Raw genomic sequence first — 21807 nt, 5'->3', positions numbered from 1 at the left:
TTAGTTTTGTTGACGTTGAGTGTGAGGTAATTTTCCTGACACCACACTCCGAGGGCCCTCACCTCCTCCCTGTAGGTCGTCTCGTCGTTGTTGGTAATCAAGCCTACCACTGTTGTGTCGTCCGCAAACTTGATGATTGAGTTGGAGGCGTGCATGGCCACGCAGTCGTGGGTGAACAGGGAGTACAGGAGAGGGCTCAGAACGCACCATTGTGGGGCCCCAGTGTTGAGGATCAGCGGGGTGGAGATGTTGTTGCCTACCCTCACCACCTGGGGGCGGCCCGTCAGGAAGTCCAGTACCCAGTTGCACAGGGCGGGGTTCGAGACCCAGGGTCTCGAGCTTGATGACGAGCTTGGAGGGTACTATGGTGTTGAATGCCGAGCTGTAGTCGATGAACAGCATTCTCACATAGGTATTCCTCTTGTCCAGATGGGTTAGGGCAGTGTGCAGTGTGGTTGAGATTGCATCGTCTGTGGACCTATTTGGGCGGTAAGCAAATTGGAGTGGGTCTAGGGTGTCGGGTAGGGTGGAGGTGATATGGTCCTTGACTAGTCTCTCAAAGCACTTCATGATGACGGAAGTGAGTGCTACGGGGCGGTAGTCGTTTAGCTCAGTTACCTTAGCTTTCTCGGGAACAGGAACAATGGTGGCCCTCTTGAAGCATATGGGAACAGCAGACTGGTATAGGGATTGATTGAATATGTCCGTAAACACACCGGCCAGCTGGTCTGCGCATGCTCTGAGGGCGCGGCTGGGGATGCCGTCTGGGCCTGCAGCCTTGCGAGGGTTAACACGTTTAAATGTCTTACTCACCTCGTCTGCAGTGAAGGAGAGTCCGCATGTTTTCGTTGCAGGCCGTGTCAGTGGCACTGTATTGTCCTCAAAGCGGGCAAAAAAGTTATTTAGTCTGCCTGGGAGCAGGACATCCTGGTCCGTGACTGGGCTGGATTTCTTCTTGTAGTCCGTGATTGACTGTAGACCCTGCCACATGCCTCTTGTGTCTGAGCCGTTGAATTGAGATTCTACTTTGTCTCTGTACTGACGCTTAGCTTGTTTGATAGCCTTGCGGAGGGAATAGCTGCACTGTTTGTATTCGGTCATGTTACCAGTCACCTTGCCCTGATTAAAAGCAGTGGTTCGCGCTTTCAGTTTCACACGAATGCTGCCATCAATCCACGGTTTCTGGTTAGGGAATGTTTTAATCGTTGCTATGGGAACGACATCTTCAACGCACGTTCTAATGAACTCGCACACCGAATCAGCGTATTCGTCAATATTGTTATCTGACGCAATACGAAACATGTCCCAGTCCACGTGATGGAAGCAGTCTTGGAGTGTGGAGTCAGCTTGGTCGGACCAGCGTTGGACAGACCTCAGCGTGGGAGCCTCTTGTTTTAGTTTCTGTCTGTAGGCAGCGATCAACAAAATGGAGTCGTGGTCAGCTTTTCCGAAAGGAGGGCGGGGCAGGGCCTTATATGCGTCGCGGAAGTTAGAGTAACAATGATCCAAGGTTTTTCCACCCCTGGTTGCGCAATCGATATGCTGATAACATTTTGGGAGTCTTGTTTTCAGATTAGCCTTGTTAAAATCCCCAGCAACAATGAATGCAGCCTCCGGATAAATGGATTCCAGTTTGCAAAGAGTCAAATAAAGTTAGTTAAGAGCCATCGATGTGTCTGCTTGGGGGGGGGATATATACGGCTGTGATTATAATCGAAGAGAATTCTCTTGGTAGATAATGCGGTCTACATTTGATTGTGAGGAATTCTAAATCAGGTGAACAGAAGGATTTGAGTTCCTGTATGTTTCTTTCATCACACCATGTCCGTTAGTCATAAGGCATACGCCCCCGCCCCTCTTCTTACCAGAAAGATGTTTGTTTCTGTCGGCGCGATGCGTGGAGAAACCCGCTGGCTGCACCGCCCCCGATAGCGTCTCTCCAGTGAGCCATGTTTCCGTGAAGCAAATAACGTTACAGTCTCTGATGTCCCTCTGGAATGCTACCCTTGCTCGGATTTCATCAACCTTGTTGTCAAGAGACTGGACATTGGCGAGAAGGATGCTAGGGAGTGGTGCACGATGTGCCCGTCTCCGGAGTCTGACCAGAAGACCGCCTCGTTTCCCTCTTTTTCGGAGTCGTTTTTTTGGGTCGCTGCATGGGATCCATTCCGTTGTCCTGGGTGAAAGGCAGAACACAGGATCCGCGTCGCGAAAAACATATTCTTGGTCGTACTGATGGTGAGTTGACGCTGATCTTATATTCAGTAGTTCTTCTCGACTGTATGTAATGAAACCTAAGATGACCTGGGGTACTAATGTAAGAAATAACACGTAAAAAAACAAAAAACTGCATAGTTTCCTAGGAACGCGAAGCGAGGCGGCCATCTCTGTCGGCGCCGGAAGTCAATTAGCTAGCCACCTGACTGACTGACATATCAATAAGCGACTATTTACCAGTTGTGCACTCATTCCCCCGAGAGTCCATTTTTTGTTTGTTTGGGGTATGTCTGTAGACCTGGCAGGAGTCAGGTGGTTGGAAAATTAGCTTTTTTTTTTTTACAGAATCTTGCAAACACACTGTCAGCAGCATCTCTAATTGAGTTTTTTAAGCTGACTCTGAGATGGGGTAGTTCGTTTCTCATTCGTTTCACGTCCTGTGTCGCAAGAGGGCAGAGTTACCCATTTCAGAGAGTGGTGAATGTGCTGCTAAAAAGGCAAACCCGGGGGATGCGGGCGAACATAACTAACAAACCACTGTTCATCATTCCAAGAATATAAGTGTTCTGAGCTTTGATTTATATTTATTTATTATTAGTTTTTTCAAATTAGATAAAAATGACTGTAGTCCGGATCTCAGCATCCTCACATGTAGTTACGGCCTTGTCTGTACAGACTACATCTCCCAACATGCCTCTGGGGGCTAGGGCCTGCTGTGCAATTGGTGATAGTCATGAAATAGTGTGTTTTTGAGATTACAGTCAGACTGCACAGAATCACATATCTACAAATAACATCTAATCCCATATAACAAGTCATTATGTGATTAAACTGATCTTCCTCAAACACGCTGAAAGACTTGATATCGTGTTACAGTCCATTCCTGGACAGTAAAAAAAATAATCTCCACAAGCCAGTCCTGATATAATTACCCATCATGTAATCAGTAAACTCTAATTGGTCTTGTGGTCGGGCCAGTATCATCCAGGAAGGTATTGATTTAAACCAGTCAATCTGGTAGACCCTGCCCGACCCTGTGGCCCATCAGAGAGCTGTGGGCTAAGGAGGGGCAAGCTTTTATCTCGTTGGGCGACTGTGATACAAAGATAGGGACAGCTGATGTCCCTAAAGTGCTGTCTGATCAATTCATATTTCCACGTTAGCTCAAGTCTGGTGATAACACCTCTGCTTTGCTGTCCTGTCTACTGTAGATGGAGTCAGGGTTCTTTGTGATAACCTCTGGCCTTCCTTGTTCTGTCCTGTCTGTCCTGTCCTGTCTACTGTACTGTAGATGGAGTCAGGGTTCTTAGTGATAACCTCTATCCTTTCCTGCTCTGTCTGCACTGTCCTGTCCTGTTTGCTCTGTCCTGTCTACTGTTAATGGAGTCAAGGTTCTTAGTGATAACCTCTATCCTTTCCTGCTCTGTCTGCACTGTCCTGTCCTGTCCTGTCTACTGTTAATGGAGTCAGGGTTCTTAGTGATAACTTCTATCCTTTCCTTCTCTGTCTGCACTGTCCTGTCTACTGCAGATGGAGTCAGGGTTCTTAGTGATAATCTCTATCCTGTCTGCACTATCCTGTCCTGTCCAGTCCTGTTTGCCCTTTCCTGTCTACTGTTAATGGAGTTAGGGTTCTTTGTGATAACCTCTGTCCTGTCCTGTCTACTGTTAATGGAGTCAGGGTTCTTTGTGATAACCTCTGTCCTTCCTTGTTCTGTCCTGTCTGTACGGTCCTGTCTACTGCAGATGGAGTCAGGGTTCTTAGTGATAACCTCTATCCATTCCTGCTCTGTCTGTCCTGTCCTGTCCTGTCTACTGTTAATGGAGTCAGGGTTCTTTGTGATAACCTCTGTCCTTCCTTGTTCTGTCCTGTCTGCACGGTCCTGTCTACTGCAGATGGAGTCAGGGTTTTTAGTGATAACCTCTATCCTGTCTGCACTGTCCTGTTCTGTCCAGTCTGCTGTAGGTGAAGTCAGTGCTCCGTCTGTTTTTTTTTGTGATAACAAAGACAATCTACTGAAAGACCCTAAACTGTAGGAAAGATTAATAGAGAAATACCTAACGCTCTGAGCTTTCTTGACCAATCACATTGACATTGTCATGCTGTATCACATGGTTGCTAGGCCATTTCTCACACACTCCCTTCTAGAAAGTCAGGGTATGAGTCGAGAAACATATTTTTTTTACTCGAAAGCATGTAATGTCACGATTTCAAAGCAGTAAAATATTACGGAGAACTTAATAGTCACATCTCGGAAAAGATCTGTAATATTGTGCGTCTTGTTCATGTAATTCATGCTATTCTTGGGATGTTGAGCTAGTGCCCAATTGACTCCCATTTTCTCCTTGAAGGAGTGCTCCCCTTGACCCAGAATGCACTGCACTGCTAATTGAAAAGAACTGGATTAGCATCTCGTCCTTAGAGTATTTCTGAGGATAACCTCTTTTCCGTCGGTGGAGTCAGGCTTCTTCCTGGTTTGTTTATGCTGCATTCATAAAAAGTTGGAAACTCTGACAATACTACTTGTAAAATTAGAACAACGAGTTGTGTGCATTTACGTGCTTTCAACTCATTGAGAACGCCAATTGGCTAATGGCAAACAAGCTGCAGCAATCATAAAGTAAAAGTACAGATCATCCTCGTAAACAAATTATAGTGGTCGAAAACCATATTTTATTGTTTTTTATAAATAATGTTTTTTTTGTAGCATTTAACTGCCGAAAATTCTGTTATCGAGGTCATTTTAAGTTTCAAGTTTTATTAGTCAGATGTATGGGATATACATGTTATACACTGTCCAACGAAAGGCTTACTTGCAGGTTCCTTCTTGACAATGCAACAGCAATAAGAAATAATAAAATATAAGAATACAAATAGTAGCATAAGTATAATACAATTTATAGTCTAATATTTACACATGTTTTGGGGAAGAGGGGTTTGGGGGACAGGTTTTTTTTAACTATGTGGCATTTAGCAATCATAATGCTAGCAGCAGTGATGTGTGCGTAACATGAATGTACATTTGTGTGTGGGTGTGTGTGGGGGGGAGGAGTGTGAGTGAGTGCATGTGTGCTAAGGTGCGGAGAATCAGAGCAGGTGTTCAGTCCAGTTCAAGTGTTCAGCAGTCTGATGGATTTTAGACACCAACAGGATCAGAGACAGTTTCTATCAGACCTCATGCTCCGATACCATCTGCCTGACGGCAAGGAAGTGAACAAATCGTGGCTGGGGTCTGTGTGGTGTCATTTCCTTAGTATGTGACATCAGAGTTGTGACATCAGCATGTGAGAGAAGTCGGAGAGAGATGATGGACAAGTTTCCCTCTAGTAATTACCAGTTGGAGGGGCGTTCAAGTGGATTTTCCCCAGTCGTATGCTGGTATTTATGAGATGTTATGAACGCAGCATTGGTAATAACCTCTCTGTTATAGGTAGATTCAGGCTTCTTCCTGGACAGCGATGTGAAGATCGTAGGAAAGTCCATCAAGGATCGAGTGGCTCTCATCAAATGGAGGAGGGAGCGAACCGTCCCTGCAGTTGAGAACCAGACCCAGAACCTGCTACAGGTTTGTGCTTTTTATGGGTTCACAGCAAAGCCATTGTTATTCTCTGAATTATAATTGTTTTCTTGACATGGTCAAGTAACTTAAGATTGGTAACTTTTTTTCTAATTTGGCACACAGAAACTAGAGGCCATGAGTAACTTGGTCAAAAATATTGGCACCAATTGGCCTATAGGGGGCGTTTTTACAAGCAGTCTCACATAAACCTTCATATCGGCCCTGTTTGACCTAGAGACGTGAAACGTTCTATGTAGGTGTCTTTCCTCATGCTGAAAAAAATTGCCTCAAGGACCCATAAGGTCCATCAGGATAGATTTTCCTCCATCTTGGACATTTTGGAAAACCTTTGAAAAGCGTATTCTCATGTACCATAAGTCCAAATAACACCACATTCGACCATATGTGGGAACTCCATCAAGACAGTTGGAAAATCATTCCTCATGAAGCTGATTGAGAGAATGCCAAGACTGTGCAAAGCGGTCATCAAGGCAAAGGGTGGCTACTTTGAAGAATATAAAATAGATTATAATTTTTGGTTACTACATGATTCCATGTGTGTTATTTCATAGTATTGATGTCTTCACTATTACTCTACAATATAGAAAATTGTAAAAAATAAAGAAAACCCCTTGAATGAGTAGGTGTCCAAACTTTTGACTTACTCATATTTATAGATAAACTCAATACATTAAGTAATGACTTTAAGAGTGATAACTGCTTTCAAAGATAACCAACCTAAAGCACTAGAACAAACTTCACTTGCGTCATTCTTGATTTAACAAAAGGAAGATCGAAAGATAAAGAAGACAGTTGAGAGTGCTTGCTTTGTTATCCAACTGATCTTTTGTCCTTTCTGTCATCGTCTGAAACCCGTTCATTGCTGCTCCCAGCTATATTTGTCGTTGTTGTTGTTTAAGTTGTCCCTTTATTTGGTCACCAAAACTTTCTGAGTCAAGATCACTTTCGGGGTCAAAATGCAAGCTGAGATGTACCACTCAGATATTTTCTTTAAACATGGCCTATGCAACATTAACCTAATGAATACAGGTCTGTAGGAATGAGGTTCGTGCAGTAGGCCTAATACATTATTGCAGCATATTGGCTGTGCTTGGCCTGTCAATATTGTTCTTCTCAGACCATATTATATTTAAAAACTCAAGCTATGATAAGAAAATAGATCAGTTGTTGTGTACTTGTGAGGCACAAAGAGGATACATTTAAATAATTCTCTTTTTTATTTTACTGGACTGACGGTACCTGAATCTGATGGTAGGTCTCAACGGAGAGAAGGGAGAGAGCGGCATTGGGTCCGACGCTCACTGCCCCTCCTCTCTACTTTTGTCCGGTGAGACTGACCAGAGGGGACACCGTCTTCCACCTGATGGCGAAACTTGAGTCATACCTCATTATTTCTGCCTTAAATTCATGTTTTTCCTACGGCCAGAGAAAGTGAAATATTCCTTGATTAAAAAAATAGACACGACGATCCGCTAATAATAAGACCACAGGCCTATCGATACAATTAGCTACTCATTAATTGCAGCTGAGGTGCCTGTTGTACCGCGACTGTAAGTGAGAAGCGCGTTTAATGTTTTGTAAAAGTGTTGGAATAATAAAAACAGTGTTGACAGTTCTGAATAAAAACTTAAACATGAATTCACTCATAAAAACAGCAGCTCTTTGCTGTATTCTTTGATAGTCTCTCTCTAGTCATGGTTTCAAAAGTTGTGAAATCTCACTTTGGCTAGTATCAAACTTACCTGTGGATTAGGAAGCTGCAGGCATGGTGAGTTAAGCAATTTGATTGGACTGCGCAGTAGGCACACTTGATTTAGCTTTTTGGGTCTACCGGGTAGGCAGAGTTTGTCCCTTCAGACAAATGAAATGGTTCAAAATGGAAACACCTACCTGGCACGAATCAAGTGCACCTACCGCCAAACAGTGCAAGACACATGTCGTTGGCTTTTCTACAGAAATGTTTGGTGATCGACTAGGAATCATTTTAAGATAGACCAGTGGTCACCAACCACTCAATCTGAATCAATGTTACCATGTTATTGTTGATCGAATCTGTACATTAAACAACCCTGCTGCAGGTGCCCAGCATGGGGGTACCACGACAGGGGGCGCAACTGGCCCCAGCAGAGCCAGAGGAGGCAGAAGCTGACCAGCCCCTTACCCTGATCTGCAGCCTGCCCGCACACGCCACAACGACTACATGTAAGAACCTGAAACCAGCCTCTAAACACGAAGGGAGAGACAGAGGCAAACAACAAACAAACAAACAAACAAACAAACAACAAACAGCAAACAACAAACAAACACATAGATGAATGTGTATACAAGAAAACTGAGAAACACTTTAAGTAATTGAAACACACACACACAGGCAGATCACCTTTTCTTGAGGAAGGGTCGATCAGTTCAACGAAATCAAATCAAATCAAATTGTATTTGTCACATGTGCCGAATACAACAGATGTAGACCTTGCCTTACAGTGAAATGCTTACTTACAAGCACTTAAACAACAATGCTTTAAGAAGTTAAGAGAAAATAAGTGTTAAGTAGAAAATAGAAAATATAAAGTCCGAAATAATTAAAGAGCAGCAGTAAAATAACAACAGCGAGGCTATATACAGGGGGTATCGGTTAGTCAAGGTAATTGAGGTAATATGCACATGTAGGTAGAGTTAAAGTGACTATGCATAGATAATAAACAGAGTAGCAGCAGCATAAAAGATGGGTCTGGGAAGCCCTTTGATTAGCTGTTCAGGAGTGTTATGGCTCGGGGGTAGAAGCTGTTAAGAAGCCTTTTGGACCAAGACTTGGTGCTCCAGTATCGTAGGTGTGAGGTAGCAAAGAGAAGGGTCTATGACTAGCATGGCTGGAGTGTTTGACAATTTTTAGGGCCTTTCTCTGACACCGCCAGGTATAGAGGTCCTGGATGGCAGGAAGCTGGGCCCCAGTGATGTACTGGGCCACACGCTCTACCCTCCGTAGTGCCTTGCGGTCGGAGACTGAGCAGTTGCCATACCAGGCAGTGATACAACCTGTCAGGATGCTCTCAATGGTGCAGCTGTAGAACTTTTTGAGGATCTGAGGACCCATGCCAAATCTTTTCAGTCTCCTGAGCGGGAATTGGTTTTGTTGTGACCTCTTGATGACTGTCTTAGTGTGTTTTGTTGGGGAAGTGGACGCCAAGGAACTTGACGCTCTCAACCTGCTCCACTGCAACCCCATCGATGACATTGGGGGCGTACTCTGTTCTCCTTTTCCTGTAGTCCACATCATTGATTATGTTGAGGGAGAGGTTGTTGTCCTGGCACCAAACGGCAGGTCTCTGACCACCTCCCGATAGCCTGTCTCATCGTTGTCAGTGATCAGGCCTACCACTATTGTCATCTGCAAACTTGATGAGGGTGTTGGAGTCGTGCCTGGCCATGCAGTCATGAGTGAACAAGGAGTACAGGAGGGGACTGAGCACGCACCGATGAGGGACCCCTATGTTGATGATCAGCGTGGCAGATGTTTTGTTACCTACCCTCACCACCTGGGGGCGGCCCGTTAGGAAGTCCAGGATCCAGTTACAGAGGGAGGTGTTTAGTCCCAGGGTCCTTAGCTTAGTGATGAGCTTTGAGGGCACTATGATGTTGAATGCTGAGCTGTAGTCAATGAATAGCATTCCTTTTGTCCAGGTGGGAAAGGGCAGTGCAATAGAGATTGCGTCATCTTTGGATCTGTTTAGGTGGTATGCAAATTGGAGTGGGTCTGAGGTTTCTGGGATAATGGTGTTGATGTGAGCCATGACCAGCATTTCAGAACTAGAGACGTGAGTACTACGGGTCGGTTGTCATTTAGGCAGGTTACCTTAGTGTTCTTGGGCACAGGGATAGGGACTATGGTGGTCTGCTTGAAACATGTTGGGATTACAGACTCAGTCAGGGACAGGTTGAAAATGTCAGTGAGTCATTTGCCAGTTGGTCAGCACATGTTCGGAGTACACGTCCTGGTATTCCATCTGGCCCTGCTGCCTTGTGAATGTTGACCTGTTTGAAGGTCTTACTCACATTGGCTACGGAGAGCGTTATCACACAGTCGTCCGGAACAGCTGATGTTCTAATGCATGTTTCAGTGTTACTTGCCTCGAGGCGAGCATAGAAGTCATTTAGCTCGTCTGGTAGGCTCGTGTCACTGGGCAGCTTGTGGCTTTGCTTACCTTTGTAGTCTGTAATAGTTGGCCGGAGAGCGTCGGAGCCGGTGTAGTATGATTCAATCTTAGTCCTGTATTGACGCTTTGCCTGTTTGATGGTTTGTCGGAGGGCATAGCGTAATTTCTTATAAGCTTCCGGGTTAGAGTCCCGCTCCTTGAAAGTGGCAGCTCTACCCTTTAGCTCAGTGTGGATGTTGCCTGTAATCCATGGCTTCTGGTTGGGGTATGTACATATGGTCACTGTGGGGACGACGTCATCAATACACTTATTGGTGAAGCCAGTGACTGAGAATCCTGGAACATATTACAGTCTGTGCAAGCAAAACAGTCCTGTAGCTTAGCATCTGCTTCATCTGACTACTTTCTTATTGATCGAGTCACTGGTGCTTCCTGCATTACTTTTTGCTTGTAAGCAAGAATCAGGAGGATAGAATTATGGTTTGATTTGCCAAATGGAGGGTGAAGGAGAGCTTTGTACGCGTCTCTGTGTGTGGAGTAAAGGTGGTCTAGAGTTGTTTTCCTTCTGGTTGCACATTTAACATGCTGGTAGAAATGAGGTAAAATGGATTTAAGTTTCCCTGCATTAAAGTCTCTGGCCACTAGGAGCTCCGTCTCCGGGTGAGCTTTTTCTGTTTGCTGATGGCCGTGTACAGCTCATTGAGTGCAGTCTTAGTGCCCGCATCGGTTTGTGGTGGTAAATAGACAGCTATGAAGAATATAGAGGAAAATTATCTTGGTAAATAGTGTGTTCTACAGCTTTTCATGAGATACTCTACCTCAGGCGGGAAAAACCTGGAGACTTCCTTAGATTTCATGCACCAGCTGTTGTTAACAAATATACATAGACCGCCACCCCTTGTCTTACCAGAGGCCTCTGTCCTATCCTGCCGAAAAAGCTTGAAACCCACCAGATGTATGTTATTCATGTCGTTGTTTAGCCACGACTCGGTGAAACATAAGATATTACATTTTTTATTTTCCCAATGGTAGGATATACGTGATCGTAGTTCATTTATTTTATTTTCCTATGATTGTACGTTGGTTAATAGGACCGATGGTAAAGGGAGAATACCCGCTCCCCTCCGGATCCTTTCAAGGCACCTGGACCTTCGTCCCCAATATCTCTGTCTCTTTCTCCTGCGCATTGTCGGCGTCTGAAGTAAATCCTTCCCGTCTGACTCATTAAAGAAATAGTATTCCTCCAGTATGGGTTGAGTAATCGCTGTCCTGATATCTTGAAGCTCTTTTTGGTCATAAGATACAGTGGCAGAAACATTATATATAAAATAGGTTACAAATAACGCAAAAAAACACACACAATAGCACAATTGGTTAGGGGATTGTAAAACGCCAGCCATCTCCTCCATCGCAATTATCTAATCCAGATGGGAAAAAACTTCACAAGGCTTATAGATGAAGGGTAGGTAGAGAGATGCAGGGAGAGCGAGAGATGCAGAGAGAGAGATGCAGGGTGTGACTCAGCTCTGAGTCATCTCCCAGCTTTTGAATTTGAATGACACTTCATCTCTCCATCCCTTTGTTTCTTTCTTTCTCTCTCTTTCTCTCAGTCTCTCGCCAGTTTGATATTATGTTTTCTCCCCTCTGTTTCCTGTTCTTATAGCTGATGGTGGAGTGGGCCTCATGGTGCTGTCAAATGTTAAAAACAGTCAGCCCAGTGCCCCATACCAGTCCATCCCAGAGCCCATCTCTACACCCCAGGTGGTCTACAGCCCCCCTGTGCAGCCCCAGGCCCAGCTGCACCAGGGAGCCTACCAGAAGCCCACTGCACAGCCTCCCCAAGTGGCCTACTCCTTAGCTACTACCACACAGCTTCATCAGGTGGCCTACCAGCAAGCCACCACTCAGCTGCATCATGGGGCCTACCAGCAACCTAAAGCACAGCTGCACCAGGGGGACTACCAGTCTCCACCTGTAAGTTTTCTCATACAAAATTCCCCATTACCTCTAACTCAAATTTCAAAACTCATTATTATAAACATATCCTCACTGCAAGTCTCAGACATTCCCTTTCTATGTCTCTTTAGCTCCTTGTTAACATTTTATTTTCGGTATTATCTGTCTTTTGTAAAGACAAACTGAACTAAAATCTGTTTTCTTTTGTCCGGTCGATGCCACCTGAGCAGCAACACTTCAGTGAGCCCTTTGCATTCCAGAATGCTCTTCTCTCTCAAGAGATGAAAGGAGATTTCTTGGTTGGTTGTGGGACCAATGAGAGTACAGTGTGTTGTGGTGGGACCAATCAGTGCGCTAGACGTGGAAGCACCTCCTTGATTGACATGTGCAGGACCCACTCCCTCCCTAAGCCTCTGTGCCGTTCTCCCTGCCACCTCTGTCCCAAACGAGACAAAGTAACACATCGGAGCCCGGAGGGTAACAAAAACTCAGAGGAGTACGCAGCAGCCGCGGTCCCCCCTTTAGACTCCCCTCCCCCTCGGTATCCTGTCCTCTCCCCTCACTTGTCCCAATACCATCAGTGTTCCTACCTTGACTCAATCAATCAATCAGTCAATCCCCCCCATCCTGCCATCCTGGTTACAAATCCTATACGACGCCCCTCAGACCTCCCTCTACTCCACTCCCACAGGGCCTGTGCGAGCTTTGACCTTCTACTAAGAACTAGGATGGAGGCTGGGGGGTCTCTAGGCCACCTCTACACGCCTCCCCTCCCTCCCTCCCCCCAGCGCTCATCAGTACACACCCCCTCCTTAGTCTCCCCCCAGCTTCTCTCACTGCTCAATCGCCCTCTAATCACCTCCTCCCTGTCGGCTCCTCCGTCTCCCTCACATCTTTCCCCGCCTCCTTCCCTAATGGTCGGCTCCTCCAGTGGAGATCTCTCCCTGCTCGACCACTGTCTCAGCCACATCGTCAGTCGCAGGAGAAGCTCCCCAACACCCCTACACGCCCCGTACCAGCCCAGCCAAAGCTATGGAGAGGCTAGGGTTCACAGGACCAGCTCCCCTACTTCCCCAGACAGCGGGGCCTATTGGCCCAGCCAAAGCCAGCCCACCTCTCCAGTGCCTGAGCATTCTGACCAAGGCCTGGGTTTGGAAAAGCCCCTGCTTCTATCACCAAATGGTTCAATGGTAGGTCAGGGATACTACCGGCTTGATTGAACTTTGACCCTTCTGAGCCATTGCTGTAGCAACACCACACCTAGCTGCAGCACCTCCGCTTTCTCTTAGCCTCGCAAGCTGCCAGATCCCGCGATCATAGCTTTCTCTGTCCCTCCCATGATGACCAAGTGCAACATTACTTCCCAATCCCAAATCAACCCCTAGGGATGCAACATTTCCAGTAACTCCCAAATTTCCCAGGTTTTCCATAAGTCCTCATTGGAGGATTTTCTGCTTATTCCCTCCTGAAAAATCTTCCAACTGGGATTTCTGGAAAACCTGGGAGTTTTGGGAAAGTTACTGTAATTTCCTGACCATAACACCGACCCTCAAGCATAACAGTGATGTTCTATCTGCCTCTGTTCACTCCTCAGCAGATAAACACCACATGGCTCGATTACGAGATGGTGGATCAGCTGTGTAGATTCCCTTACTATTGCAGCAGCCACTCCTCAATTACTTTTATCCGGCAGTTTCCAGCAAAACAATATCAACCTTGCTCAACAATGATTTGTCCCTTCTTTGATCCCGTGAAGAAAAATGCTGATTCTATATGATGTGTTCTTGATAATCTTTGTCATAATCTGAAAGACTGCCTTTTCTCCTGTGTGTTCCAGCCCAGTGCAGGGTGGATCCAGGCCCAGCCCCAGCCCCAGCCCCAGGCTCAGCCAGCCTCTGCTCCAGCCACCCCAGGGCCTCCGGTACATCAGAACGGCCCCACGGCCCCACAGAGCTTCCCAGCTGCTGACCCTCTCGCCACTGTACAGGCACAGGCGCAGCCTGCTGTTACAGCCCAGCCCAGCCACGAGGTAAGGATCTTTTCTGAATCTAACACTTGGGTGTTAAGATGGCGTCGTTTTACATGCCCGTAACCAATTGTGCTATTTTTTTGTTGTTGCATTGTTTGTAACTTATTTTGTACATAATGTTGCTGCTACCATCTCTTATGATCAAAAATAACATCAGAACTGGGATTACCCACCATGAACTGGAAGAAACTTTTTCCTTTGACGACTCCGACGAGGAAGACATACTGCTCTCCCGGGAACAGGCCCAGATCCCCCGTCATTTGCGTGAAGAAAAAACGGAGGAAAAGAGGATGCAGATCAGGCTGCCTTTTGAGAATCTGTAGGCGAGCGAGTAAACTCCCACTGCCAGCAGGTCTACTTGCTATCATGCAATCATTGGAAAATACTTACGATTATCCTACCAATGGGACATTAAGAACTGTAATATCTTATGTTTCACCGAGTCGTGGCTCAACCAACTCTGTAAGGCCATAAGCAAACAAGAAAATGCTCACCCAGATGCAGCGCTACTAGTGAACGGGGACTTTAATGCAGGCAAACTTAAATCAGTTTTACCACATTTTTACCAGCATGTCAGGTGCAACCAGAGGAAAAAAACTCTAGACTGCCTTTACTCCACACATAGAGATGCATACAAAGCCCTCTCCCGCCCTCTATTTGGCAAATCTTACCATACTTCTATCCTCCAAAAACTAAAGCAGGAAGTACCAGTGACTCGCTCAATACGGAAGTGGTCAGATGACGCGGATGTACGCTACAGGACTGTTTTGCTACCACAGACTGGAATATGTTCCGGGATTCATCCAATGGCATTGAGGTATACCACCTCAGTTATCGGCTTCATCAATAAGTGCATCAACAACGTTGTCTACACAGTAACCATACGTACATATCCCAACCAAAAGCCATGGATTACAGGCAACATCTGTATCAAGCTAAAGGCTAGAGCTGCCGCTTTCAAAGAGCGGGACACTAATCTGGACGCCTATAAGCAATCCTGCTATGCCCTCAGACGAACCATCAAACATGCAAAGCATCAATACAGGATTAAGATTGAATCCTACTACACAGGCTCTGACGCTCGTCGGATGTGGCAGGGTTTGAAAAATATTACAGACTACAAAGGGAAACCCAGACGCGAGCTGGACAGTGACGCGAGCCTATCAGACGAGCTAAATGCCTTTTATGCACGCTTCGAGGCAAGCAACACTGAGGCATGCACGAGGGCACCAGATGTTCTGGATGACTGTGTCATAACGCTCTCGGTAGTCGATGTGAGCATGACCTTTAAACAGGTCAACATTCACAAAGCCACAGGGCCAGATGGATTACCAGGATGTGTACTCAAAGCATGCGCTGACCAACTGGCAAGTGTCTTCACTGACATTTTCAACCTCTCTGAGTCTATAATACCTAAATGTTTCAAGCAGACCACTATAGTCCCTGTGCCCAAGGAAGTGAAGGTAACCTGCCTTAATGATATCCGCCCCGTAGCACTCACATCGGTAGCCATGAAGTGCTTTGAAAGGCTGGTTATGGCTCACATCAACAGCATCCTCCGGATACCCTAGACCCACTTCGATTCGCACACTGCCCCAACAGATCCACAGATGACGCAATCTCAATCACACTGCGCTTTTCCACCTGGACAAAAGGACACCTATGTGAGAATGCTGTTCATTGACTACAGCTCAGCGTTCAACACCATAGTGCCCATGAAGCTCATCACTAAGCGAAGGACCCTGGGACTAAACACCTCCCTCTGCAACTGGATCCTGGACTTCCTGACGGGCCGCCCCCAGGTGGTAAAGGTAGGCAACAACACATCTGCCACACTGATCCTCAACATAGGGGCCCCTCAGGGATGTGTACTTAGTCCCCTCCTGTACTCCCTGTTCACCCACAACTGCGTGGCCAAACACGACTCCAACACCATCATTAAGTTTTATGACGATACAACAGTGGTAGGCCTGATCGCTGACAACGATGAGACAGCCTATAGGGAGGAGGTCAGAGAAATGGCAGCTTGGTGCCAGGACAACAACCTCTCCCTCAATGTGAGCAAGACAAAGGAGCTGATTGTGGACTACAGAAAAGGCGGGCCGAACAGGCCCCCATTATCATCAATGGGGCTGTAGTGGAGCGGGTCGAGAGTTTCAAGTTCCAAGTTCCTTGGTGTCCCCAGATCCTCCAAAAGTTCTACAGCTACGCCATCGAGAGCATCTTGACCGGTTGCATCACCGCCTGGTATGGCAACTGCCATGCATCTGACTGTAAGGTGCTATAGGGATAGGGAACACCCCCCTATCCACATCGATGGAACAGTAGTGGAGAGGGTAGCAAGTTTTAAGTTCCTCGGCATACACATCACAGACAAACTGAATTGGTCCACTCACACAGACAGCATTGTGAAGAAGGCGCAGCAGCGCCTCTTCAACCTCAGGAGGCTGAAGAAATTTGGCTTGTCACCAAAAGCACTCACAAACTTCTACAGATGCACAATCGAGAGCATCCTGGCGGGCTGTATCACCGCCTGGTACGGCAACTGCTCCGCCCTCAACCGTAAGGCTCTCCAGAGGGTGGTGAGGTCTGCACAACGCATCACCGGGGGCAAACTACCTGCCCTCCAGGACACCTACACCACCCGATGTCACAGGAAGGCCATAAAGATCATCAAGGACATCAACCACCCGAGCCACTGCCTGTTCACCCCGCTATCATCCAGAAGGCGAGGTCAGTACAGGTGCATCAAAGCTGGGACCGAGAGACTGAAAAACAGCTTCTATCTCAAGGCCATCAGACTGTTAAACAGCCACCACTAACATTGAGTGGCTGCTGCCAACACACTGACACTGACTCAACTCCAGCCACTTTAATAATGGGAATTGATGGGAAATGATGTAAATATATCACTAGCCACTTTAAACAATGCTACCTTATATAATGTTACTTACCCTACATTATTCATCTCATATGCATATGTATATACTGTACTCTATATCATCGACTGTATCCTTATGTAATACATGTATCACTAGCCACTTTAAACTATGCCACTTTGTTTACATACTCATCTCATTTGTACATACTGTACTCGATACCATCTACTGTATCTTGCCTATGCTGCTCTGTACCATCACTCATTCATATATCCTTATGTACATATTCTTTATCCCCTTACACTGTGTACAAGACAGTAGTTTTGGAATTGTTAGTTAGATTACTTGTTGGTTATTACTGCATTGTCGGAACTAGAAGCACAAGCATTTCGCTACACTCGCATTAACATCTGCTAACCATGTGTATGTGACAAATACAATTTGATTTGATTTGATTTGATTTATAGAGGGTAATGTGTATGGCCCAGTACATCACCAAGGCCAAGCTTCCTGCAATCTAGGACCTATATAATATGCAGTGTTAGAGGAAAGCCCATAAAATTGTCAGAGACTCCTGCGACCCAAGTCATAGACTGTTTTGTGCCAAGTATAGCACCAAAAGGCTCCTTAACAGCTTCTACCCCCAAGCCATCAGACTGCTCAACAATTAATCAAATGGCCACCGGACTATTACTTTGACCCCACCCCAATTCGTTCTGTACACTGCTGCTACTCGCTGTTTATTATCTATGCGTAGTCACTTCACCTCACCCCTACCTACATGTACAAATGACCTCAACTAACCTGTACCCCCGAACACTGACTCTGTATCGGTAACCCCTGTATATAGCCTCGTTATTGTTATGTTATTGTGTTACTTTATATAATTTTTACTTTAGTTTATTTGGTAAATATTTTCTTAACTCTTCTTGAACTGCACTGTTGGTTAAGTGTTTGTAAGTAAGCATTTCATGGTAAGGTCTACACTTGTCGACACTTTTTGATTTAAATGTGAGTGTAAATATGAGATGTGCTAGTTTGTTGGACTCTCATTGACAAAATCCTGACCATCCAGTCAGATGCTGTCTGTCCCCAGGCTTCTGTTTAATAAGCAGAGATGATAGTGGCTGTGATTTTTGTTGTTCTCAGCTGTGTGTGTGTGTGTGTGTGTGAGCCCAGAGCTTTGTGTATGTTTATGCGTGTATCCCCAGTCAGACGCTGTGACCGAGGGTGTGTGTTCCAGTCAGAAAGACTGTTTGGCAACTAGACTTGGTGACTGGACAGGCAGAGTGTATGAGAGGCAATATATTATGTTTCTGGAACAGGACAGATATAGATGTTCAATTAACGTCGTCATGATTTTTACTCACCCTGCCTCTCTCTCTCTCTCTCTCTCTCTCTATCTCTCTATCTCTCTCTATCTCTCTATCTCTCTATCTCGACCACAGTTGTCTGCCAGCCAGCCTCTACCTCAGCAGTGCTCTGACATCCCCATCAGTCTTGTCCAATCAGCTGCCTGCCTGGGCAGCAATGCTTCTACCCCTCTACAGCAGCCTTCCCAGGCCACGCCCCCTCTCCAGCCACTGCAGATCAGCACACAGGTGGGCAGTAGATTTGTTAGATTTTTGGGGGGATTTTATTATAATCTCTTTAAGATCTTGTTCAGACCTTTAAACATTTAAATACAATGTATAATACATTGTACATTGTACATAATACATGTTCACATAGAACACACTGTTACAAACAACAGACGCAATACATTGACAGGTAAGAAAAACACAATATATAAAAAATCCTGATGATAAGTAGATTGGTTCCTTCATCTGCCCTGGTCCTGCACAACCTTCCAAACGATTATGTTCAACTGGTTCTGAAGTATTGTTTGAATTTATATATTGAAAAGGAAAAGGTGCAACACTCGCTCACCATAACCCCCCCCCCCCCCCCCCCCCCCCCCCCAGATTAAAATATTAACTTTTCAGCCTGCAATGGCCTTCATCAGAATCAGAATGTATATAGTGAAAGGTTTCTGGTTTGCTCAGATAAATTATTCCAACTGTTCATTGCTCTGAAACAAAATGTTAATTTGCCAGTATACCTTCTCTCCCGGGATAACCCATAGATGGTGGACAATCTATTCCTAGTATTGACTGAATGTCTGTCTCTTACCAACTGAACCCTGTTGTGAATGGAGTTTGGCCATTGTTAAATGGTGTACTCTGCAACAAGATTAGCTTTTCTTTTTATTTTGTATGATCTTATTGATTGATGACCACCCAAGAGCATTGTGCATAACTACAACAAAGGAATCGTATCCCCACCTTAGAACTTGCTGCATTCTGCAGCCTCCTAATGTCACTTCCTGTTGCATTTCCCCACACCACAGAACAGTAGATCACCTGACTCTCAATTATTAATGCTTGGGTTGTTTGCTTAAGAATCTTTCCCTGTAAATATTTTGCTATCCTTCTGACCATGCATGTAGTTTTAATTATTTTCTTACATTGTCAGGTTCTGACCTTAGTTCCTTTTTTTATGTCTCTATTTTGGTTTGGTCAGGGCGTAAGTTGGGGTGGGAATTCTATGTTTTGTTCTATGTTTTGTATTTCTGTGTTTGGCCTGGTATGGTTCCCAATCAGAGGAAGCTGTCTATCGTTGTCTCTGATTGAGAACCATACTTAGGTAGCTCTTGCCCACATGGGTTTTGTGGGTAGTTGTTTTCTGTCTCTGTGTCTGCACCTTCTTTTCACTCTCTTTTTTTTGTGATCAGTTTAAATAAATATTAACATGGACACGTACCATGCTGCATATTGGTCCGATCCTTCCTACTCCTCCTCAGAAGAGGAGGAAAACTGTTACAGAACTACCCACCACAAACAGACCAACCAGCGTGGTAACCAGCAGCAGAGGCTTCTGGACTCCTGGACTTGGGAGGAGATGGGCACAGGCTGGGGACAGGCTGGGGAATATCGCCGCCCCAAGGAAGAACTGGAGGTAGCGAAAGCTGAGCAGCGGCGATATGAGGTAAGGCAGCGCAACAGGCACGAGAGGCAGCCCACCCAATTTTTTGGGGTGGAACCCGGGGAGATTGGAGGAGTCAGGCGATAGACCTGAGCCAACTCCCCGTGCTTACCGGAAGAAGCGCAGTACTGGTCAGGCAACGTGTTATGCGGTTAAGTGCACGGTGTTGCCAGTACGCGCTCATAGCCTGGTGCGCTATAGGCCAGCCCCCTGCAAGTGCCATACGAGAGTGGTCATCCAGCCTGGAGGAGTGGTGCCAAGGCTGCGCACCAGAGCTCCAGTGCTCCCCCACAGCCTGGTACATCCGGTGACTCCTCCACGCACCAGGCCTCCTGTAGGTCTCCCCAGCCTGCCAGAGCCGCCCGTCAGTCAGGAGCTGCCAGAGCCGCCCGTCAGTCAGGAGTCGCCAGAGCCTCCCGTCAGTCAGGAGCCGCCAGAGCCGCCCGTCAGTCAGGAGCCGCCCGTCAGTCAGGAGCTGCCAGAGCCGCCCGTCAGTCAGGAGTCGCCAGAGCCTCCCGTCAGTCAGGAGCGGCCGGAGCCGCCCGTCAGTCAGGAGCCGCCCGTCAGTCAGGAGCTGCCAGAGCCGCCCGTCAGTCAGGAGTCGCCAGAGCCTCCCGTCAGTCAGGAGCGGCCGGAGCCACCCGTCAGTCAGGAGCCGCCGAAGCCGCCCATTAGTCAGGAGCCGCCCTTCACTCCGGCGCCGTCAGAGCCGCCCTTCACTCCGGCGCCGCCAGAGTCTCCCGCCTGTCCGGCGCCGCCAGAGTCTCCCTGCTATTCAGGGCCCGATGTAAGGGTCCCCAGTTCGGGGTCGCCACTCCAGAGGTGCCACCTAAGTATGCCAAGACTAAGGTGGAGTGGGGTCTATGTCCCGCACCAGAGCCGCCACCATGGTGAAATGCCCACCCAGACCCTCCCCTATAGGTTCAGGTTTTGCGGCCGGAGTCTGCACCTTTAGGGGGGGGGGGGGGGGGGGGGGTACTGTCATGTCCTGACGTTAGTTCCTTTTTTATGTCTCTATTTTGGTTTGGTCAGGGCGTGAGTTGGGGTGGGCATTCTATGTTTTGTTCTATGTTTTCCGTTACATACATAGATGAGTTATTTGAGACAACCATGGTAAGCAGTTGTCTAGCTGTACCCCTAGTAGTTTGGTTTCTGCCACTTCCTTAATTTGTACTCCCCCCCATGCTTAATCACATCCCATGTTGTGCCTGCTGTTACCAGACCGACATATCTTTGGTTTTCTTAGCGTTCATAACAAGTTTGTTCCGGCAGACCCACTCCCTGATATTTCCCTGATCTATTTGTAGAGCTCGCTGTACCCGTTGAACAGATTGTCTTGATGTATAGATTATAGTATAATCTGCAAATATAGTACCTTGAGTTTCAGGTAAGGACACAGTTTAGCATGCTTCCATACATTTGTAAAGTGTCCCTTTTCCAGTGACCAATTAGATATGTATTTCAGTGAAAAATGAAAAGTGAAAATATATATATAATGAAAATATATAATGAAATACAGAAATTTCATATGTACATACAGTAAGTATTCACGACCTTGAGTCAGTACTTTGTAGAAGCACCTTTGGCGGCGATTACAGCTTTGTCTTGGGTATGTCTATCAGCTTTGCATATCTAGAGTTGGAGATTTTCTCCCACTCTTTCTTGTAGGTTTTCTCAAACTCTGTTAAATTAGATTGCTGTTGAACGCTGCTCCCAATCTTCAATTCTTCCCACAGTTTTTCAATGGGATTGAAGTCTGGGCTTTGGCTGGATCACTCCAGGACGTTCACATTCATGTTCTGAAGCCATTCCAGCGATGCTTTGGCTGTATGCTGGGGTCATTGTCCTTTTGGAACGTAAATCTTTGCCCCAGTCTGGGGATGTTTGTGCCCTGAAGCAGGTTCTAATTTGCCTGTATTGGTCTCCATTCATTGTCCCCTCTATCCTTACCAGTCTCCCAGTCCTTGCCAC

At 46.3% G+C, this 21807-nt stretch overlaps 1 protein-coding gene across 5 annotated transcripts in view; it reads left to right on the top strand.

The window, feature by feature from the left end:
* Positions 1-21807, top strand: part of wnk2 (WNK lysine deficient protein kinase 2) — a 75003-nt gene that overhangs the window by 19362 nt on the left and 33834 nt on the right. For all 5 annotated transcript variants that reach the window (XM_036950029.2, XM_090205251.1, XM_036950028.2 and 2 more), the window contains exons 7-11: positions 5648-5782; positions 7876-7999; positions 11612-11922; positions 13742-13933; positions 18261-18413. In XM_036950029.2, the coding sequence (XP_036805924.2) occupies positions 5648-5782; positions 7876-7999; positions 11612-11922; positions 13742-13933; positions 18261-18413 (915 nt within the window). The remainder of the gene's footprint in view (positions 1-5647; positions 5783-7875; positions 8000-11611; positions 11923-13741; positions 13934-18260; positions 18414-21807) is intronic.

Source organism: Oncorhynchus mykiss, chromosome 17 (genome assembly GCF_057628025.1).
Source record: "Oncorhynchus mykiss isolate SJ-2025 chromosome 17, ASM5762802v1, whole genome shotgun sequence".
Lineage (NCBI taxonomy): Eukaryota > Metazoa > Chordata > Actinopteri > Salmoniformes > Salmonidae > Oncorhynchus > Oncorhynchus mykiss.
This window is presented reverse-complemented; position numbering and strand designations above follow the sequence as displayed.